This window comes from Panthera onca, chromosome A3 (genome assembly GCF_046562875.1).
Source record: "Panthera onca isolate mPanOnc1 chromosome A3, mPanOnc1 haplotype 2, whole genome shotgun sequence".
Lineage (NCBI taxonomy): Eukaryota > Metazoa > Chordata > Mammalia > Carnivora > Felidae > Panthera > Panthera onca.
In genome coordinates, this window is record NC_138341.1 from 54,409,795 (window position 1) to 54,431,830 (window position 22,036).

The window sequence follows — 22,036 nt, forward strand, 5'->3', positions numbered from 1 at the left end:
TCTAGGAATCAACTCCCGAAGACGTGAAAGCACATTTCTTGGATGCAAATGCTCCCAGCAGCTTTATTCTTAATGGTCAAACTGGAAACAATCCAGAGTCCATCCCGTGGTGGATGGACTAACACAGTGTACACGGAGTGGTCCAGCCATTTAATGCAGCACCATTCTAAAACAAAAAGGAATAAAGTACCAACACGTGCTACAGCATGGTGAACCTCAAAACCACTGTGCTCAGTAAAAGAGCCGAATGCACAAGCCAGCATATTCCAATTCCATATACGAGAAATACCCAGAAATGGCAAGGCTATCGAGACAGAGAGCATGCTGTCTGGGGCCAAGGGTGAGGGCAGGGACGGACTGCAAATGGGCAGGAGGAAAGTTTCTGGGGTGACAAAAGTGTTCTAAAATGAGTTTGTGGTGATTGCTACACAGCACTATAAATTTACTAAAAATCATCGAATTGTATAGTGACAGTAGAAGAATTTTACGGCATTGTACCATAAAAACTTGTACTTCAGTAAACTATAAAAGGAAAGATCAAGAACTATGTATATTTAGTTGCCACACACGTGCGCATACACACTCACACATACATACATGCGCATGCACATACACGTACACACATATGCATGCACACATGAATGCACATGCACACACACACACGAAACCCACCTGGAAGGACTAAAAATCAAAACAGTCTCTGCATAGAAAAATAGAGTAATTCCACTCATTTTATAAAAATCATTTTAAATAAAGCATAAACTCCACAAAGTTAGAGAGCTGCCTGTTTTGTCATTCATGTACCGCAAGTGTCTAGAAAACTCCAGGAATGTAAAAGTACTTCAATATTAGAAAAATTATTCTAAGCGTTTTGTAATGGTTTATTATATCAATAAGACAAAGAACTAAAAATCCGTATGTTTTCAAAAGATTGTGAAGCTACCCTTGATAAAGTTCAATTCTGATTTATATTAGAAAGTCAGTTATCAAGAATGGAAGAATATTTCTTCGGTGGTAAAGAATGCATATCTCAAACCCATAGGAGGGGATTGAGAGAATACTCTGTTCCTAAAAAGTCAACTCCTGAAGATTGGAAGCGCCCGACATTCTTGGGAATTAGATCAAGTGTTTGCTGTTTGGGCTGTGTAAGGAAAAACGAAGAAGTACAGGTGAGGTATGTCAAAGAAACAGAAAATGACACAGCAGAAAATTTCTGCACTTCTGTGCAGCACTTCTGGGCTGTCGAGTGGATGAAAGTTTCCACTGCCCTGGCATGTTGCAATGCTGGTAAAAAACATCTTAGGGTCTGACAGAAGAAATCATTCTAAAATTCATGAAACACAGTCAAACAGAAAAATATCCATGTCCATGTCTTGGCTACAGCTGCTGACTTGTAAGAAATTACTGAGGTTTTAGTTTTTTATAAAATGATGTCCTTTACCAGCGTCTCTATCCATTTCAAGCTATGCTTCACGGTACTCGAGTGAGGCTTTGCAGAGTGCAGCATTTCCCCTGTGATTCTGCTACCGACATCCTGCAGTCATTTCCTCTTCAAAGCTGTCAAATTTTATCAGCTGTCTGAAAAGAAAATGCTTTGGAGGGGGAGTTCTCTTTTATCACCCAAGGACCTCACAAAAATGTTAGGATTTATTTTGTATGCATCTGTGAGCAACCATAGTGTGTCTGTGTGACCCAAGCTTTGTTGGTGGTCAGACACAGACCTTTGCCCTGATACGTCTCTTTGTGTTTGGCCACATTGGATGGCTCTCACAGTCTCTGTACCGAGTCTCTTGTCCACAGAAGAACGAGAAGAATATCATTCTTTCTTTTTTCTTTATCCATTTGTTTGCTTTTAGCCACTGATCCCTGAAGGACAAACTAAGCTTTGAAGTTCTGGGTGCAGACGCTGAAGAAGCAGGAAGCACAAATGGACAAACAGGAAGTGGAAGAAGGGGAACCATGAATGGGTGACTCGGTGACTGACACCGTGACATGAGGGATTCACTTGCATTCTGAGTCCCTCTGGCCTGGAACACCTTATAGTGTAAGGGACCTTTTCAAGATGAAAAATAACTTGTAATAGTTGGGTTGGGTTTAAGACAATAATTTCACCGAACTGAAGGGAGGCACTAAATGGAGATGTATCAAACATAAAATAACTGACATGTCTTATAATAAACTGGCATGGGGCACATTTAGAATAGAAATGCTAAAGATTGTATTAACGTGGGGAGCCTGGGTGGCTCAGTTGGTTAAGCGGCTGACTTCGGCTCAGGTCATGATCTCGCGGTCCGTGAGTTCAAGCCCCACGTCAGGCTCTGTGCTGACAGCCCAGAGCCTGGAGCCTGTTTCAGATTCTGTGTCTCCCTCTCTCTGACCCTCCCCCATTCATGCTCTGTCTCTCTCTGTCTCAAAAATAAAATAAATGTTAAAAAAAAATTAAAAAAAAAAAGATTGTATTAATGTGAATACAAAAATGGAAGAAAGGACTGACTTCTTGTGTTCAAGGATGAATCATATTTTTCCTCTTCTACACTGTAACTCTACCCTTTCTCCTCTCCTTTTCTTTCCCAGCATTCCTTTATTGTATCAACTGCGAAATGGCTGACTTCTCAACGACTTAAGTGGGAGGGCACTGTATCCAGACGTAAGAGCAGCCTCTGAAAACATCTGTTCTTTTGAATATATGGGAAATGTTTCAAAAAACAAATAGATAAACATAGCTAACTAATTGACTGAACATTAAAGTCCATTAATCTATAGCATGACTTCGTTACAGCAGGGATGGGTGTATTTTGTAGGGGGGGAAGGGGATGAGTTTCCAGAATATAATTTCTACTTGCATAATTTTGAGAAAAAGGATCCAGAAAGACATTCTGGAGTGTTCGACTATAAACATAGCACTGACCACTCCAAACTTCCAACACTTGCCCCTGCATGATTAAAAGACATACTTTGGAAAATGTGACTTTTGTGATCTTTGGGAGGAAGCCTGGAAAGGGTGGTTTGAGGGTTCTGAGTGACACAGGAAATCTGTGTTTGTAAGGGTTAAGTGTGTGGGTGTGTTCATGTGGGCAGTGCTGGAGAAGAAAAATGAAAGAAAGTGTTTGCAGACCATTGCAGCCAGGAGCTGAATGAGAAACTCAAAGAATTCATAACACTTACAAAACATATTTGATATCCACAGATTATCCTGGATTGAGATTCTCAAAAACAACTCGAATTAAAAACACAATCTATAGAAGAAAAATCTGACATTCGACTTCATTGAAATTAAAAGCTTTTTCTCTATGAAAGGTACTAAGAGAATAAAAAGCAAGCCACATATTGGGAGAAAACATTTGCAAATCACATATTTGACAAAGGAGCTGTATCCATAATAATGTAAAGAACTCTCAAAACTCAACAATAAAAAAACAAACAAATCAATTTCTAAAATGGACAAAACATTTGGGCAGACACTTCACCAAGTGAAAAGATGCTAAACATCATTAGTCATTACATAAAGTAAAACTACAATGAAATGCCACTATAAACATATTAGCATAACTAAAATAAAATTTAAAAAAAATTTTAACATTTATTTTTTGAGAGACAGAGAAAGACAGAGTGTGAGCGAGGGATGGGCAGAGAGAGGGAGACACAGAATCTGAAGCAGGCTCCAGGCTCTGAGCTGTCAGCACAGAGCCCAACATGGGACTTGAACTCAAGAACTGCACGATCTTGACCTGAGCCAAAGTCGGACATTTAACCAACTGAGCCACCCACGTGCCTAGAATAACTAAAATAAAATTTTAAAACAAAATAACAATATCAAGGACTGATAAGGAAGGAAAACAACTAGAATCTTCATTCATGACTGATGGGAACACAAAATAGCACAGCTACTTTGGAAAACATTTTGGCAGTTTCTTACAGAGTTAAATTAAACATACATTTATCATATACCCCAGGAGTACCACTACTCAAAGTTTGCCCAAGAGATTTGAGACATTATGTTCACACCAAAACCTGTAGGCACATATTTAAAATAGCTTGTTCATAATCTCCAGAAATTAGAAATAACCCTAATGTCTTTCAACTGACAAACGGCCACATCCATACAGTGGAATACTATTCAGCAGTAAAAACAAAGCTATTGAGAGAAGAAGTGACATGAATGAATCTGCATTCTGTTGAGTAAAAAAAAAATCAGGCTCCAAAAGCTATATACTCTATGATTCTATTTATAAGATATTTTGGAAAAAGCAAAACTATGGGGACAGAGCACAGATGAGTGGTTGCCTAGGCCTAGGGTTGGTGAAGAAGAGCTGACTTAGAAAAGACAATAGGAGGAAGTTCTTTTTGGTGATGGAACTCCTTTGTATCTTGATTTTGTGGTTGTCACAGGACTCCTGGCATTTGCCAAAAGTCATATAACTGCAGACCAAAATGAATAGATTTTACTAGATGCCAATTTCAAAATAATTCTTTTCATCTGCTCAAATTTGTTGCAAGCTTGTTACGTAGAACTATTTGGCATTTTCACCTCCTTTTGACCTTCAAAAATTTCCATGGCTAATAGGAGTCCTGAATGTAAAAAACAGTTATTTCTACCATCCCACAGTGACTTGGGTGAGGTGAGTAGCCTCAGAAAACATGGAAATGTGGGGAAAATTAACATGCCAAGCTAAATCTCTCCAGCTGGTAAGGGAACAGGATCCCAGTGGGGCTGGGAATGCCTTTCGTTTAGCATGTCCCTGTCATGGGGGCTAGGGAAGGTATGACATGCCATTCCCAGCAATAAGCTCACACTCCTGTGAAAAAGTTCGACCATGATCCTCATCCAGATTATTCATTTTGGTGTTCCAAACAAAGAAGGGGATACAGCCAGGGATGTCTCCTTCCATAAACGTATTCTCCTAATTTCAGTAGTACTGGGTTTTTAGTGTAGGGAATGGCACAACGGTAAGTAAGCAAGTTGATAGGGTTCTCTTGTGGAAAAGCAGTAGGTAATCCACTGGGTAGTGTTCGTTCGGGAGACCTAATATCGATCAAGTCCCAGTTGTGCTGCTAATTTGCTGTATTCAGATTTGGGCAGTTCACAGAATTTCTGCCATGTTTTTTCATTGCCTTGGTCAACAATTTTTTGGCTATAAGAAACAGATTCTGAATCAAACTGGTTTCAGATAGATAAATAGATAAACAGGTCAGTCCATCAGTTGGCTGTAGAGTAGGGACAGTTACCCTCCCTTCCCAGACAATATTTGGCAGTGTCTAGAGACATTTGTGGTTGTCACAGCTGGGAGGGCTACTACTAACATCAAGTGGATGTTGGCCAGGGATGCTGGTAACTACCCTATGATGTACAGGACGGCCCCCACAACAAAGAATTGTTTAGCCCAAAACGGCAATAGTGATGAGGCTCGCTCACACACACACACACACACACACACACACCCCTATGATTTTTTAAGGATAATATAGTATTTCAAAACAAAATCAAAGGAAATTTCAGGGGAAAAAAACCCCATGGATTAGGATGTGTAGAAATCAAGGCAGATTTTGTGAGTTTTGAGCTCCAAATAGAGCTCAAGGGCTTTCCTCTTAGTACCCTGTGAGTTGCAGGGCTCATTCCGTGAGCCCATTCTCTGCGAGCCTGAGGCTGAGAGAAAACCAGAGACGCAGCTCGACTCTGTTCTTCCTCCTCCAGTCAGTCCTGTCCTAGGGGGCGGGGTTACAAAGGCCAAGCCTGTGGCCGCCCACGGAGACCGTGTTGGAAGCCTTCCGAGGGGTGGGGGTGGGGGTGGGGGTGGGGCTGGGAAACAGCCCCAAGGAGGCCTATTATATTTATCGGTAAAGTGATAACAATACCACTGAACCTCTACAAGCCTAACGTTAAACAAATGACTGGGGACCTCGGGTCACTTGGAGGAAGCGGAAATGGCAGGTCTCTCCTTGAAATGGAATTCATTTTTCTTTTTGTTTTTTCCCTCTTCTGTCTTGAAGAATAGTTTGCAATTTTTATACTGCTACAGAACAGATGTTTCACAGTTTGTACAGCTGATCGCATGAACTGTACTAAGTTCTGCATATGTATGGCTGTCCCAAGTGACACCTTAGAGCTGTGGAGGATAATTTTGCTATCTACCCTTTATGATATAGAAGGACCAAGTGAGATCTCAGAAAGTACAGTAAATCCCAGCTCCAACACAAGAAGTGGGGACTGAAATTCAATCATCTACTACACAAGGTCATGTTGTTTTGAAGCTTATGAAATGGCCGCCGGGCACCCGCTCAGTTTACCAACAGCAGCCCCGGGGCGGGGGCGGGGGCGGGGGGGGGGGCGGTCTGGCGGCGCCTGCGGATCCATCCCGGCCCTGGCTGGGCGTGCTGCCCTCTGGTGGCCACAGTCAGCTTCAGTTTACCGGTCAAGGGACAGGATGCGGGCCTGTGGCTGGCCAGGACTTGCAGTTCAGCCACAAGAAGCAATTCTGGGAATTTCCCAACTGTTGTCGCCCTCCTGTTGGCCCACGCCGGGAAGACTGGGTCAGGAGAAGACTGTGAACAGGGGAACCTGTGTGATGTTTTCCCGGTCAACCTTACCTTTTCCTCCACATCACTCTTCACACAACACCCAGAAAACACCTTTGGGCTGGAGGGGCAGGGCAGAGGGTGGGAGTCATTTGCCCATCACATTATACCTAATTATCACAGAGTTCCTTGCTGAGATGCGTTTCCGTGCTTGGAAACATAGAAGCTTTAGCCTGTATAAGATTACAGATCTCTGTGAGAATCTGCATGTACATATATAATTTTTCTTACAATCTGGGGAAGGTTGTGAGCTTACTGAAGCCAATCCAGGACACAAAGGCAAGGACCCCAAATACAGGCCTGATAAGGATGTTAGTTGGGTATTAAATGTATAATCATAAGCCACTCTGAAGTCATTTGGAACAGAAGTGGAAAATGTCAGGGGCTAAATCTATGCTAATTTAAGGATCTAAAGCCCCTCACTGTCTTCTAGAATGTGCCAAACGCCCATAGGACTCTTCAGCCATATTTACTCACACTATGTATCCTCCACCTTTCCTTTTCGCCCTTCACATTGGGTCCCCGTTGACATACCTGAGTTTTTCCTGGCTGTTCCCATTCCCTCTGGTTTCTGTCCAGAGTCCCTGGCAGAGCAACAGCAAGGCTGCTGGGAGTGGGAAGAGTGGCTGGGGCTAGGCCAGCACCCCAAGTCACCCAGGTGGGCATGAGTCAGTCAGCCCCCCACCTCTGTGCTCTGACTGAGGATGAGCATTCCTTATTCCCTGTGGGATAGAAGAGACACTGTGTACAGGTGAAAATCATGGAAAGAGAAGTGGCCTACAATTTTTGGAGTCTGTAATACTATTGCAAAAGCAACTCCTTCTAGAACCCTCCCCAGGCAATGTGTGCTTAGAGCAGGTGAAGTGTCAGCCGGCCCTGCACTTTGGAAGCACTCATGGCAGTAGATCCCAAACTTTGCTATGTAGCTAGTCACTTAGGAGCTTATAATAAATAGTCCAAATACATAGACCACACTCTGTCACTTAAATTAGTATCTCTGGAAGGGAACTAGGCAGCAGAATTTTTAAAGACCCCCCCCCCCCCAGGCAATTCCAGCAAGCAGCCAAGTTTGAGGAGCAGTGATTTACAGGAGGTGTAGGGAGCTTCCACTCCAGAGCCAGATGTCACCTGTGCATGGTTCCCTTGAGCCCTGGGGAGCTTTGCTGTGATCAGTGACACTATTGGCACAAGAGGCGCTGGGGAGCTCACAGAGAACGAGTTCAAGACTGTGAAAACCAGAGGCTGAACAATGGCTAGGAGGCCTGCAGTAGGCAGATTTGCAGTACAGTCAGGAGGTAGAATGAATAGACTGATGGACACTACTCGGGGGAGGAAGATGTCCTAAGGTCAGAAGTGGGCTCACAGAGGACCCACTTCCCAGATTAAACAGTGGAATAATGTCAACTGTATAATTTGCAGGGCCCAGTGCAAAATGAAAATGTGAAGCCCCTTGTTCAAAAATTACTGACTTTCGAGACAGCAACAACAGAGCATTAAAGCACATTCGGGACTCTTCTGAGCATGGGGCCATGTGCAACTGCACAAGTCAAGTGTCTGCACAGCCAGCCTTGAGGAGGGCATCTCGGCCAATTGTAGAGCAGGGGGTGCATGGAGAGAGATGACTAGAATGAAGGCCACTGGACTGATGATTCTGTCATTTGAAGGACCCACAGAAGTGCTCCTTGGGGTTATTATAGAAGACTAGAACCTCTCTCCGACTCTCTTCCTTCCTTTCCTCATTTCCCTTGCTCATCCTCACCCCTTAGCTCAACCTGTACTAACTGACTGTATGACAACACCAATGCATAGCTTTAATATTTGCATTTCCTGAGTACAGCTGCCTTGTGCATGAGTTAGGAGCTCCCTGGATGCTAAAGAGGAGAACTGGCGTCCAGTTAAAGAGAAGAGGGAAGGAAGCAGACTACTGAACATGGCTCCCCGGCCCCCTGAGTCAGAGGTAAAGGAATCTGTTGGCCACTCTATAGAACCAGTCATCAAGAAGATTGATCATAGGGGCAAGAAGTAGCCCTTGTGACCCTATTCAGCAGTCTGAGCCCTGTGATCTCTCTCAAGAATAGATGAATGCTCAGTCACCCACATGCTTTCCAAGTTAGATTTAGACACCAGAAGTCCTACTTCTTTCTCCACAAGAAAATCAAAATTGTCTTTCTGGATCAAATTGCTGCTCAACAATAATAAGAGCAGAAAAAAAACACGCATTAGTCGTATTTTAACTTTCTTCATTTCACTGGATGGAAGAAAGCTGGCCACAGGCCAGTCCCCAGGTATTCCACAAACATCCCTTGATCACCTGTTGTATGTCAGGTGCTGTTCTTGGCAGTGGTAATGTAAAAGGGAACAAAACAAATGAAGCTCTGCCTACAAAAAGCTTACAGTCTAGTGGAGGCTGGAGGCCACAGATCACAAACAAGTAAATATCATTTCAGGTATAAAAAGTGTTATGAAGAAAATGAAGTAAGATAATGGGATAAAGACAGACTGGAGTAGGAGGGCCATATTAGATACTGTGGTCAGGAAAGACCACTTCAGAGAGACAATATTTGAACTGACACTGAATGGGGTAGAGGAAAGACCATGGTAAGATCTGGGGGAGCATGCTTCAGAGAGAGCAGCAGACAGGCCATGCAGTAGCTTTGAGCACCCGTGTTGAAGGAACTAGAAGGTGGGTGTGGCTGAAGGGCAGTGTGAGAAAAGCCAACGAGTGGTAGATGGGTGGGGAGGCAGAGGCAGGGTTCAGATCCCATAGTCAGGGATCCTTAGATTGAAGTCCATTCCATGCATACTGAAGGTTTCAAAGAAAACATGACATAACCTGATTTCTACTTTCAAGATATTGAGTCTGGCCATGGTGCAGAGAATATAAGATACAGGACAAGAGTAGGAGCAGGAAGACTAGTTAGCAAAAGATTGCAGTAGATTCGGCAAGAAATGATATATTTATAGTATCCGAGGGATGGAAATAATCAGATCGGAGGCATTACTTAGTAATGAATCCAAAAGTTTTTCTGATGGATTAGGTGCAAGATAGGAGAGAAGAAGTCAGACGGAAGAGGACTGTAGGTTTTCAGCCTGTGCAACCTGGTGAATGGTGGAGACTTTATTCAGGTAGGTGCACTTCGTGGGGTAGAGTGGGAAGAGAGTTTCCTGAATTCTGTGTTGGACATGAGTTGTGTTGGACCTCCAGGTGGAGACCTCCAGGTAAAGGTAGCAAGGAGTCTAGAACCCAGCCGAGAGGTAGGGCTAACATGGAAGAGTGCAGATGGAATTTAAAGCCATGGAAGGGATGAGGTCACCCAGTGAGTGAGGAGAGAGACCGGACAAAGGAATTGAAACCTGGGACCAGGGCTGGGTTTGTAGACATGCAGCCTGTACAGTCTGGGCCCCACACTTAGACCGTCCCTGTGCTTAGTTTAATGCTCTGCTGTCACACGCTTGAAAGTCTTAATAATTTGGCACAAGGGGTTCCACATTTGCATTATGCTCCAGGCCCCTCAGTAGCTGGTTCTGCCTGGGACACTTCGGAGTTAAGAGGTCTGGTGGAGAAGGAGACTCCATCACCAAGAGTCAGAAAGTGTGGCTAATGAGGTAAAGGGAAGCCAGGGAGTGTGCTATCAAGGAAGACTTGACGTCATCTCCAGGAAGAAATGGCTATGTGAAATGCTGGTTCACCCTTGGCTTGCCAAAGTACAGATATTAGCTATTTTGATGAGGACCTTCTTGGTGGAGTGATGTGCATTGATGCTTAATTAGGTTACCGCAGAATAAGACATGCCCAGATCCACCCCTGACATTTGAGAATACAAATGGAGGCCCTGTCCTGCAGCCCGTGCCCTTTCTCTCCTCCCACCCCCAGCTCTGTTTCTCACAGGGAGGGCCTCACACACATGCCCAGGGATACATCAGCGCAGACACGCAAGCTCTGCTCTGGGCCTCCCTGCAATCAACCACTTGTGGGGGGGGTGGGGAGGGGCGGGCAGGCAGGAAAACATTCGTGCGAATTCTAGAAGCAGCTCTGGCCAACTGTGTAGGGATTTTCACGGCCCCATATGGTCTAGAAGCAAGTAGGGCATGTCCCGTTGGCCAGGCACCTCACCCCATGAAGGAGGACACAGATGGAGCCAGACGAGAGCAGGACTCTCCAAGATCCGGGCCTCCAGATGGGGGCCCTCTTGTTCAGGTCTAAGGGTTAGTGCTGGAGGTGAAGGTGTGGGGAGACTGAAGCATCCGGTGGTAGAAAAGGAAGGGGGTTCTCACACAGCTGCCCATGTTTTTCTCTATGAAATATAAAAGTGAGGGTAAAAGCAGGACGAGGCAGTAAGGCCTTGAAGAGAGTAAGAAAGGTTTTGGGGGGACGCCTGGGTGGCTCAGTTGGTGAAGTGTCCCACTTTGGCTCAGGCCAAGATCTCACAGTTCGGTTCATGAGTTCAAGCCCCACGCTGGGATCTGTGCTGACAGCTCAGAGCCTGGAGCCTGCATCAGATTCTGTGCCTCCCTCTCTCTGCCTCTCTCTCTCTCTCTCTCTCAAAAATAAATAAACATTAAAAAAAAAAAAAAAAAAGATGGGGCACCTGGGTGGCTCAGTTGGGTAAGCGTCCGACTCTTGATTTCAGCTCAGGTCATGATCTCATGGTTCATGAATTTGAGCCCTGCATCAGACTTTGTGTCAACAGGGTGGAGTTTGCTTGGGATTCTCTCTCTCTCCCTCTTTCTCTGTCCCTACCCTACCTGCTCTCTCTCTCTCTCTCAAAATAAACAAATAAACCTTTAAAAAAAAGAAAGAAGGAAAGGTTTTGGGAAAAAGAAAGTAAATTCACTAGGTAGGCGTGGTAGGCTTGTCTGGAACTATTGAATATCCACCTGATATGATTGGTTACAGATTTAAGTAAATCCAGGGGCGCCTGGGTAGCTCAATCGGTTAAGCGTTGACTTCAGCTCAGGTCATAATCCCACGATTTGTGGGTTTAAGCCCCACATCGGGCTCTGCGCTGACAGCTCAGAGCCTGGGGCCTGCTTCGGATTCTGTGTCTCCCTCTCTCTTTGCTCTTTCCCCACTCGTGCTCTGTCTGTCTCTTTCTCTCAAAAAATGAATAAACATTTTTAAAAATTTTTAAGTAAATCCAGGCAGCTCAATGGTCTGATTCTCCCCAGTGATGTTCAGCTGCCCACGCACAGGCATCCAGAAAGTGGGTTGTCGGGTTTAAATAGGGTTAGGGGATTTTCCCCATGGTTACAGCAGTGGGAGAGAGGCAGAAGGCTCAAGGGCATCTATTCAGCAGTGCCACATTGCCAGAATGAAGAAACTATAGTAAAGAGGCCATGATGGGTGATTAATAGTGAAAAAGTAGTAGGACCAATGGAATGGGGGCTCACTGAGATAAGAGAATTGCTGGAGTGGGCAAATTGGGCACCACAGCATGGGAAGCCTGAAAGTGAGCTTTCAGTGATGGTACAGTTATAGGAGATGATACAGTTTACTTGTGACTAGGAGCAGCTGAGCTAGGTGGAGAAAGTATTGGAGATAAGGCCATCAAACGAGAGATACTACCAATAATAAAAGCAACAGTTTATTGCCAGGCACCCTGCTAAGTGACTTGTACATACGTTATTTGATTCTTATAACAAATCTGTAAAGTGGGCAGGACTATTGCCCCCATTTTTCGGGTGAGAAAACCGAGGCACAGTGAGATTATAGCTACTTGCCCAAACTCAAAAAGGAGATCAAAGGCTGAGCTGGATATCAAATGCAGGCTTATCTGACTTCAAGGGCTGTGTTCTTAAAGAACTTCCCCTCCTTACACTCAGGTCTAGCTTCTTAGTTGAGTTGGTTTGTGGGGTTTTTTTCTCCTTTAAGAAACACTTTTTATCTGGAACCTCACCTTTTGTCTGTAAAGACACAAACGTGACTAAATTATTAATTGCTTTCATCATAATGTTGAGCATTTCAGGCCATAGAAGGATAAGATATGAAGACAGCATTGTGCTGCCCAGAGACTGGTTTAAACCCTAGGCTTTCTGGACAGAAACCATAGAAACCACTAAGTTTACCTATAGAAGTGCAACTACACTGTCTGCTGGCTCCCTCTACTGGCAGTTAATCAGAATGGCAGCCTGGAATCAGAAACTTGATTTGTCTTTTTTTTTTTTTTTGGAAGGAGAGAATAGACTTGAATTACCAAGTAAAAATTTGTCCCTTTAGATATTTAGGGGCTGTGGTTCAAGTGGGGCAAGGAAGCTGTAGTTACAGAAAGAGACTTGTGTCAGCTTTTTAAAATCGCACAATTGCAGTTGCTTTGCTTAGGAACTTCTGATTCTCTTTAGTGGGAGAACTCTGCTTCCCTCTGAGTGTCTCCCTATGGAGACTGTCAGCTACCTGAGGTCAAGATCTTAATTTTTTTTATCTTCTCTTCTAAGCCTAGTAAAGTGCCCAGCACATAATACATGCCCAATAAATACAGCGGTACAATTTCACAGAATGGGAGGGACTAATCCTACTTGGGCAATTCAGGAAGGCTTCCAAGAGGAGATGGGTGTGGCCATGGTGATGGGGGGAAGGAGTAGAATCAAAAAGAAAATCCAGAAAGTAGAATGGCCATCCCAGGGGGCAGATATAGAGATCCCACAGGGCAGGGATTTTCTGTGTGATTCTGGAAGGAAGTACTCAGCCATCTGGCTAACAGGTGTGGCTTCCAATCCTTCCAGAGAAGGTATGAGCCAGAATAAAAAATTTCATAAAAACAGATAGAGGAAGCTAGTATAGAAGATGCAGATAAGCTGAAGAAAGAATTTGGAAGGAGTTCTTCTGACCACGGGTATTAAAAAAAAAAAAAGAAGAAGAAAGAAAGAACAATTCAAGGTTTAAAGAAGTTTTCCCATAATTTCATTTTTACCCTAAATTGTGTGACCTCACCGAAACTCAATTCAATAGATATACAGAGCACCTATCACAACGATGGCAGTATTTTCTCAAAATACCTTTTATTTTCTCAGACAAAGCACTAGGACCAGGGTTTCTTTCCTGGTTTTCATACTGAGACTCTCATATCTCAGGAAACCCTAAGTTCCAGGCAAATCGGGACTCAGATTGGCTCACAAAGAGGTCAGTACCAAATGAAGAGAAGGAGGTTAGTGTCAGAACACGGCACAAAGGGCCTTGGCTGAGAAGGGTGTAGAGGTGACAACTATACTCTGTACCTGTTATCATCATAACTCTGCTGCGTGCGTGGTGAGACATTTTTCACCCACCAGCAAAACAGGTTTCTGAGTCTAAATGACCAAACACACAGAAAACAATGCAGAATGATAGTCAAAGGGGAAAAACACACTCACACAAAAACCCTTGGATTGCAACAACAGAAATGAGGCTAAGGGAAGATGGGAGTCTCGTGTCAAAGGTCCTGCTGGTTCCTCAAAATTATATCTAAAAATAATTGTCTAAAAATGAATAGTAAGCCACAATAGTAGGATTCTTATAGCACACCGGAAAAACTAGCCTGCTGGTGCTGTAACCCACATGTAAGTGATCACAAACATTAAACACTGACTCCACTGAGGCCCAAACAAACAACTTTCAACCTCACTTTAGTGGCCAGAGGTACATGTGACAGCACAGAGGTTAGCAGCTCTGGAGGAAGTGGTTCCTCAGTGATGGGGGAGGGTCTCTCAGGCAATGCACAGCCCAGAGTCACTCTTTTCCTCCCCAAAGTAAGGGAAGTTTGAGGAACTTCTCCAATCACAACAGTGCAGTGACAGTGACATTTCTGTAGCAGGCATTCTGCAGGAAACTTACCAGAAACTCCCCATTAATGCTTCCTGGGAAGTTATAACTCAGGTACTTTCCTGATTTAGGAAAGAGATGGTGAAAGAAAGAAAGAAAGAAAGAAAGAAAGAAAGAAAGAAAGAAAAAGAAAGAAAGAAAGAAAGGGAGGGAGGAAGGGAGGGAGGAAGAAAGAGAAAGAAGAAAGAAAATGGAAAGAAGAAGCTATGTAAACATAATTTATAAAACTTGTATGCATGAAGGAAGGACTCCTCATTTAAAGGCTGGAGAGAGAAGGAGTAAGAAATAAGAAATGACTAGTCAACAACAGCCTAGCTCAGTTGTTGTGGGACAGGGACAGTCACTGGGCAGGAAAGTGGATCAGCAGATGTTTCAAAGACCATTTGTTTAAAGAAAATACAGAACTTAACTGGACCAAGACAAACAAAACCCTAGCACTGCTGGCTGTGGCTTTCAGCACTGACATGTTAAAAGGAGTTGATGTCATATCTATACTGTAGTAATGCCCATGTGGTAATGATTACAACTGATATTTATAAAGCACATACCAATGCCTGCTATTCTGTTAAGGATTTTACAAAGATCATGTCCTCATGATCCTCACAATAACCGTATTGCTTAGCACTACGATTGTGCCCATTTTACAGATGAAGAAACTGAGGATCAAAGTCACATAGGTAGCAATTAGTGATGGTGGGATTCACATTTAGGCAGTCTAACTCCAAACCTAGAGTTCTAACTACCGTAATATATATATATATATATATATATATATATATATATATATATATACACACACACACACACACACACACACACACAGCTGGCTCCTTTTATTATAGCTAGTTCTGACTTTGTCAGAAAATTCTTTTTAGAATCTTTATAGAGTTGTTTTAAAAATATGAAAATGCGAGGGTGGGTGAGGGGTATTGAGGAGGGCACCTCTTGGGATGAGCACTGGGTGTTGTATGGAAACCAATTTGACAATAAATGTCATATTAAAAAAAATAAAAAATAAAAATATGAAAATGACTCTACAGAGACTTAAAATCTTCATACTGTAACACTTCCTCTTTCACTTTGAAATTCCCAAACCAACAAGGAAGCACACAAATGGTTTGGAAGCCGTAGGCCAGGGCTCGAGCAGTAGAGTATCACCAGCCCCATCTGGAACTAAGATCTGTGTGTGTACATTTTGGGAGTGAGTGGGTAGCATAAGGAGGAAGCAAGGAAGTGAAGCAGCTGTCACCTGAGTCAGTCACAGTCCTGGTGACTGACACCTCACAGCTTATGGAGAAAATGTGGTGGCACCAAAGTCGAAAACACTTTTTTTTTAGAAAGATGGAGGTGTGGGTGAGAGTATGTTATCAGTGTGAGAAGTATAACATCCAGAACGCCCCCTGAAAAGGACCTATCATATAGACGTCAGCAAATAAAGGTTTTATGAATAAATGAATGAATAAATGAATGAATGAGAGAAATGATTGATCCCAATGCACTGAAAATGCCATCATTTTATACAATACCAGGGAAAGAATATAAATGGTCATAGAATTGCATTTTCATTTATAGAATAAAAAACTAATTCTCAGCACTGCCAATCTTTGAACACTCTTTAAAAAATTGTAATGCCCATGTACCCCAATGTTTATAGCAGCACTCTCAACATAGCCAAATTATGGAAAGAGCCTAAATGTCTATCAACTGATGAATGGATAAAGAAATTGTGGTTTATATACACAATGGAGTACTACGTGGCAATGAGAAAGAATGAAATATGGCCCTTTGTAACAACGTGGATGGAACTGGAGAGTGTTATGCTAGGTGAAATAAGCCATACAGAGAGAGACAGATACCATATGTTTTCACTCTTATGTGGATCCTGAGAAACTTAACAGAAACCCATGGGGGAGGGGAAGGAAAAAAAAAAAGAGGTTAGAGTGGGAGAGAGCCAAAGCATAAGAGACTCTTAAAAACTGAGAACAAACTGAGGGTTGATGGGGGGTGGGAGAGAGGGGAGGGTGGGTGATGGGTATTGAGGAGGGCACCTTTTGGGATGAGCACTGGGTGTTGTATGGAAACCAATTTGACAGTAAATTTCATAAAAAAAAAAAATTGTAATGCCCAGTTACTACTAAGTATGAAACATAGACAGCCTATCTGAGGAGTTGTGTACTAATATATTGCTTATACTAACCCTTCTTCAAAGACTTAATTGGCTCTTCATTTTCAAGTAGAAAACTCATTTGCAATGAACACATAGATTTATAACAAAGACAAAGGAAAATATAAGTGTGTTAACTGAATAAGTAAAAGTTGTGATTGAGCTTCAATTTAGCTCTGAGCTTCCTGGCAGCCAAGACAAAAAGAGAAACACAATAACTTGCACAAATGTGCAGAAAGGAGAAAGCACATCAGTCCCTCAAAGGAGACAAAGTATTACCAAGCACTGAATTTTCAAAGAATTTTTTCACAGAGTTTCATTAGGAGTCAATGGCATTGTCCATTCCTTGTTCTCATTTTTACAACACAATCAGGCACAAATTTCATGAAATCATTCCTTGCAGTAAAGATAAAAACTGAGAGTGTAATATTAAAGCATAACTCAGGGAGTCCATTCTGTGAAGGTGCCAAGGTAATGTAGTCCAAGGACAGCCTCTAATTTGATCTGGAGTTGGAAAGAGATTATCTATAAAGAAAGGAAACTTGTGTTTGCTGAACATCTAACATGTTATGTACGCAAAATACTTTTTTCCTCTCAATACATGTATTATTATCCTATTTAATAAGTAAGCTACTTGCCCTGGGATTCACTGCAAATTAGCAGAAGGGTTTTAAGCCCAAGCACCCTTTTTTAAAAATGTTTATTTACTTGTTTTTGAGAGAGAGAGAGCACAGCAGTAGAGGGGCAGAGAGAGAGAGAGGGAGACTCAGATCCTGGACCCTGCTTCAGAGCCCAATGTGGGGCTCAAACCCACGAACTGTGAGATCATGACCTGAGCTGAAGTCAGACGCTCAACTGACTGAGCCACCCAGGCACCCCTCAGGCATTTTTTTCTCTACCACACACCCTCCTACCCGCCTACACTCCTATTGAGAAAAGTCAATGAACAATTTATCCTTTAGACAATCTTCTGTCAATGCCACTTTTTACAGGCAATTCAAATTTATTTTCTCTAGGGAGGGCCTAGAACATTGGTGTTGCATTTTTCAGATTAGGACAAATTTCTTTGTTCAAAAACCAAGCCATATGTTGGTGGAGTTGACTCATATATGCAAGTTGAGGAAAATTCATTGAACTCATCTAGAAGGAAGTCCACAGTGTCTAAACTATAAGCCTCTCTGTTTAAACAGCTTGAGAAGGGATTATTTTACTCCCCTTCCAGAGATTTGCAGACTTAGAGACTCCTAGAGGGCAAAATGTCTATGCTGTGACCAAAGCATGGGTAGGAACTGGGTGATAGAAAGGGAATCCTGAGTAGAGAGGGCTTCACGCAGATGCGACAGAGCAGGGAACTGAGAAAGCTAAGACAGGGCTGAGGTCTAGAGTAGGAGTGTGAGCGTGCCTGGGGAAGCACAGATAGCCGGGGACAAGTGCGGAGGTGAGCAGGTCCAGATCCTAAAAAACTTGAGTTTAATTCCTTCACCAGGAGGACCCATACAAAATTACAAAGATTTTTTTCTTCTCCAAAGAAACAGAAACTATGTATAGGAAAACCAGCCAGAAAAGAGGGCAAGTGTGGGACTCACTGAAGAAAGCACAGGTCTGTACCTTAAAGAAAAGAATGGCAGTGATGGGGAGAGGTGGCGGGACCAAAATTCCTACTCACAGCCACACTCCTCTGGCCCCTCAGCTGTTCTCATCACAGGACTTGTCTTGGTGTCTTATAATTGTCTCCTTGTCTGTGTCCCATTAGCCTGTAAGCCATGCAGGAGCAGAGAGCAGGACTGTCTTTCTATTTGGCTACCACACCTATGGGTATTATATATATTGGTAAAGTGATTTTTGTTTTTTTAGAAAACTTTCAAGGGAAAAAAATGTGCAAGGAGAAAAAATGGCGACAAGTAAAGCATAAAACAAGAAATGTAAATTATTTTTCTCTTTTTGTAACTTCCATATCTCAGTTCCTGCCTGGGAACTCTGCAAAATTTACATACCATCCCCTGGATGGAATCCCTCGATTCAGGATTGTCTCCAAGGACCATGGGTGTCCCCTGATGTTGCCCCTGCTTCTTCACCATTGCCTGTTGGCCTTAATCACTGTGGCCACGGCCAGAGCTGCATTTCAGCTGTTCACACGCTCCCTTCTCTTGCATCCAGTTAGCCAACCATGGTGCTGCTTCATGAGAGATTATACTTCTTTCCTTTCAAATGATGTTGAGTGTGAAGGGTCCATTACCATCAACTTATTCTTCTTGATTATTCCTCCGATCTTTCCAAAACCCCCATTATGCACATTCCTTATTCACAGGACCACACTCCAGCTCTGAAGAGACAGGAGGAGTCACCACATGGTTGCCCCACTAGACACTCTGTGTAGATGCTTTATAAACTGTGAGCCCAACACAGCAGTAGTACCTTGACTGGAAGATACTTTGGGCTGTGTATACCATGCAAGCACCATGGAGTATCTCGTTTTGGATCCATTTTCAAAGAACACGCACCAAGTCACTGAGCTCACCCCTGCCAAACCAAGTATATTTCGGTTCCCAAGCAAAAACAAAGTACAGAATCTAAATCAACCTTGCCTGGCATCTGCAGGGAGGACTTTGTCAATGAGTGTGCGGAAAACAAGATTTTGGCTTCCTGTCACCACTCAAGTCAGTCCTCACTCTGCTGCTGTTTAGAATGACATCAGTCTCTCTTCCCCAAATGGCCAGGAGGCTCTCACTGGGCAACAGGAGGCATGCACTTTGCAGAAAGAATTTAATTTATGCCTAAAGGTAAGTAGATGACAACATAGGACAAATATTTTTACTTGAACAAAGAATAAACGAAGTATGAGGCCTGAGAAGAACACCACCTCATGTCAGTATTCACTGTCTGATGAAGGCATGGCGTTCCCCTTGACCCTGCCTGCACATGTGGGGATCTTTATCCATCAGGGACCAGCATCGTTATCCATCAGGGACCAGGAGCTACCCAGGGAGTACAGAGGCTTCAGCCACAGCAAAATAGACTACATTTGGTCCCAAACCCAGATACAGATTAGGTACAGATACAGATTAGGTACTGATACAGATTAGGACATGGTAAGTTTGGCAATGAATTTTAAAGAGAGTGTTCACCAAAGCTGAATGCCAACTAATACAGACAGGCTCACCATGGGCTTCCAACCTGGGAACCAGCATTTCTGTGTTCATAGAAAGCAAGAAATATGCTCAAGCGGGCTTCCCCAGTCACTTTGGGACCATGTAGCTCTTCCAGGAAAACCCTCTATCCTGAGTCTAGAAGTGCAGGAAGTCTACGGACGGCCAAACAGCACATGTCACCTGTAAGACCTTATGCCAACATGCTTGACCAAGCACTATGGAATTTGTTTCATCTTTAAGTATTTTTAATAGCATAGTTAATACTTACTCATTATAGGAAGCTTGGAAAATATTTATAAGATAATAAATCAATTCCTATCAAAATACCAACAGTATCTTTCACAGACCTAGAACAAAGAATCCCAAAATTTGTTCAGAACCACAAAAGACCCTGAATAGCCAAAGCAATCCTGAAAAAAAAAAAAAAAAAAAAAAGCGAAGTTGGAGGCGTCACAATTCCAGACTTCAAGTTATACTACAAGTTATACTTCAAGTATACTTCAAGTTATACTACAAAGCTATAGTGATCAAAACAGTATGATACTGGCACAACAATGGACACATAGGTCTTATTTAGAATAATATAATAGAATTATATTATCATAATTCTATAATTATTATAGAATAATATAATATAGAATTATTATTATAGAATAACAGAATAAAAAACTCAAAAGTAAGCTCATAATTATATGGTAAATTAATCTTCAACAAAGCAGAAAAGAATATCCAATGGGAAAAAGACGGACTCTTCAACAAATAGTGTTGGGAAAACTGGACAGCAGCATGCAAAAGAAAGCAACTGGACCACTTTCTCATATCATACACAAAAATAAATTCAAAATGGATTAAATACCTAAATATGAGACCTTAAACCATAAAAATCCTGGAAGAGAACATAGGCAGTAACCTCTTTGACATCATCTGTAGAAACCTCTTTCTAGATATGTCTCCTGAGGCAAGGGAAACAAAAGTAGAAATAAACTATTGAGACTACATCAAAATAAAAATCTGCACAGTGAAGGAAACAATCAACAAAACCAAAGGCAACCTACGGAATGGGAGATATATACAAATGACATATCTCATAAAGGATTAGTATCCAAAATATATAAATAACAGATACAACTCAAAACACAAAAAACAAATAATCCAATTTTAAAATGGGCAGAAGACATGAACAGACAATTTTCCAAAAAAGACATACAGATGGCAAACAGACACATGAAAAGATGCTCAACATCAATCATCATCAGGGAAATACACATCAAAACTACAATGAGGTATCATCTCACATCTGTCAGAATGGCTAAAATCAATAACACAGGAAACAACAGGTGTTGGTGAGGATGTGAAGAAAAAGTAAACCTGGCTCTCTGTTGGTGGAAATGCTAACTGGTACAACCACTGTGGAAGTATGGAGTTTCCTCAAAAAGTTAAAAATAGAACTCCCTTATGATCCAGCAATTGCACTACTGAGTATTTACCCAAAGAATACAAGAACACTAATTCACGGGGATACATGCACTCCGATGTTTATAGCAGCATTATTTACAATAGCCAAGATATGGAAGCAACCCAAATGTCCATCAATTGATGAATGGATAAAGAAGAAAAGAAGTGGCATGCATATATATATATATAATTCAGCTATAAAACAGAGTGAAATCTTGCCATTTGCAACAAGATAGATGGAGCTAGAGAGTATAATGCTGAGCAAAATAAGTCAGTCAGAGAAAGACAAATACCATATGATTTCACTCATATGTGGAATGTAAGAAACCAAACAAACAAGCAACGGGAAAAAATAAGACAGAGAGATACAAATTAAGAAACAGACTTTTAACTATAAAGAACAAACTGATGGTTACCATAGAAGACAGGGGTGGGGGGTATGGGTGAAAGAAGTGATGGGGATTAAGGAGTGCACAAAAAAAGTAATAATAATATATATGTGTGGTCAGTATATCTTACCCATACATCCTTCACCCATAGTTAACTACTACTAATAAATTGTGTACATCCTTCTGGATATTTGAGGGCTTATATACATGTTCATTTCTTTGTTCATTTTCTATACAATAATAAAATTAACTCTTATGTATCTACCACCGTTGTTAGGTACCTTTGAAGCTCCCCAAATGGATTTCCCTTATTTTCCCTCTGGAAGTAACCATCACTCTGACTTTATTAGTCAACTCCTTCGCTTTTCCTTACAGTGTTGCCAGACACAGATATTATTCTTTAACCTTAATATAAATAACTCCCATTCTGCTCTTCTGTGACTTTTCTTTTCCACCAAATATTAAGTTTTTGCTATTCAATCTCATTTAACTATATAATAAAAATACTACA

The 22,036-nt window shown here is 42.2% G+C and overlaps 1 protein-coding gene across 3 annotated transcripts in view; it reads right to left on the bottom strand.

Moving 5' to 3' along the window:
* ARHGAP25 (Rho GTPase activating protein 25) overlaps positions 1–22,036 on the bottom strand; it is a 98,792-nt gene that overhangs the window by 72,000 nt on the left and 4,756 nt on the right. Inside the window, exon 2 of one of the 3 annotated variants that reach the window (XM_060659545.3) lies at positions 7,108–7,295. The exons of the other annotated variants lie outside the window; for them this stretch is intronic. Coding sequence (XP_060515528.1) covers positions 7,108–7,132 — 25 coding nt within the window. The 5' untranslated portion in view covers positions 7,133–7,295. The remainder of the gene's footprint in view (positions 1–7,107; positions 7,296–22,036) is intronic. 3 annotated transcript variants of the gene reach the window in all.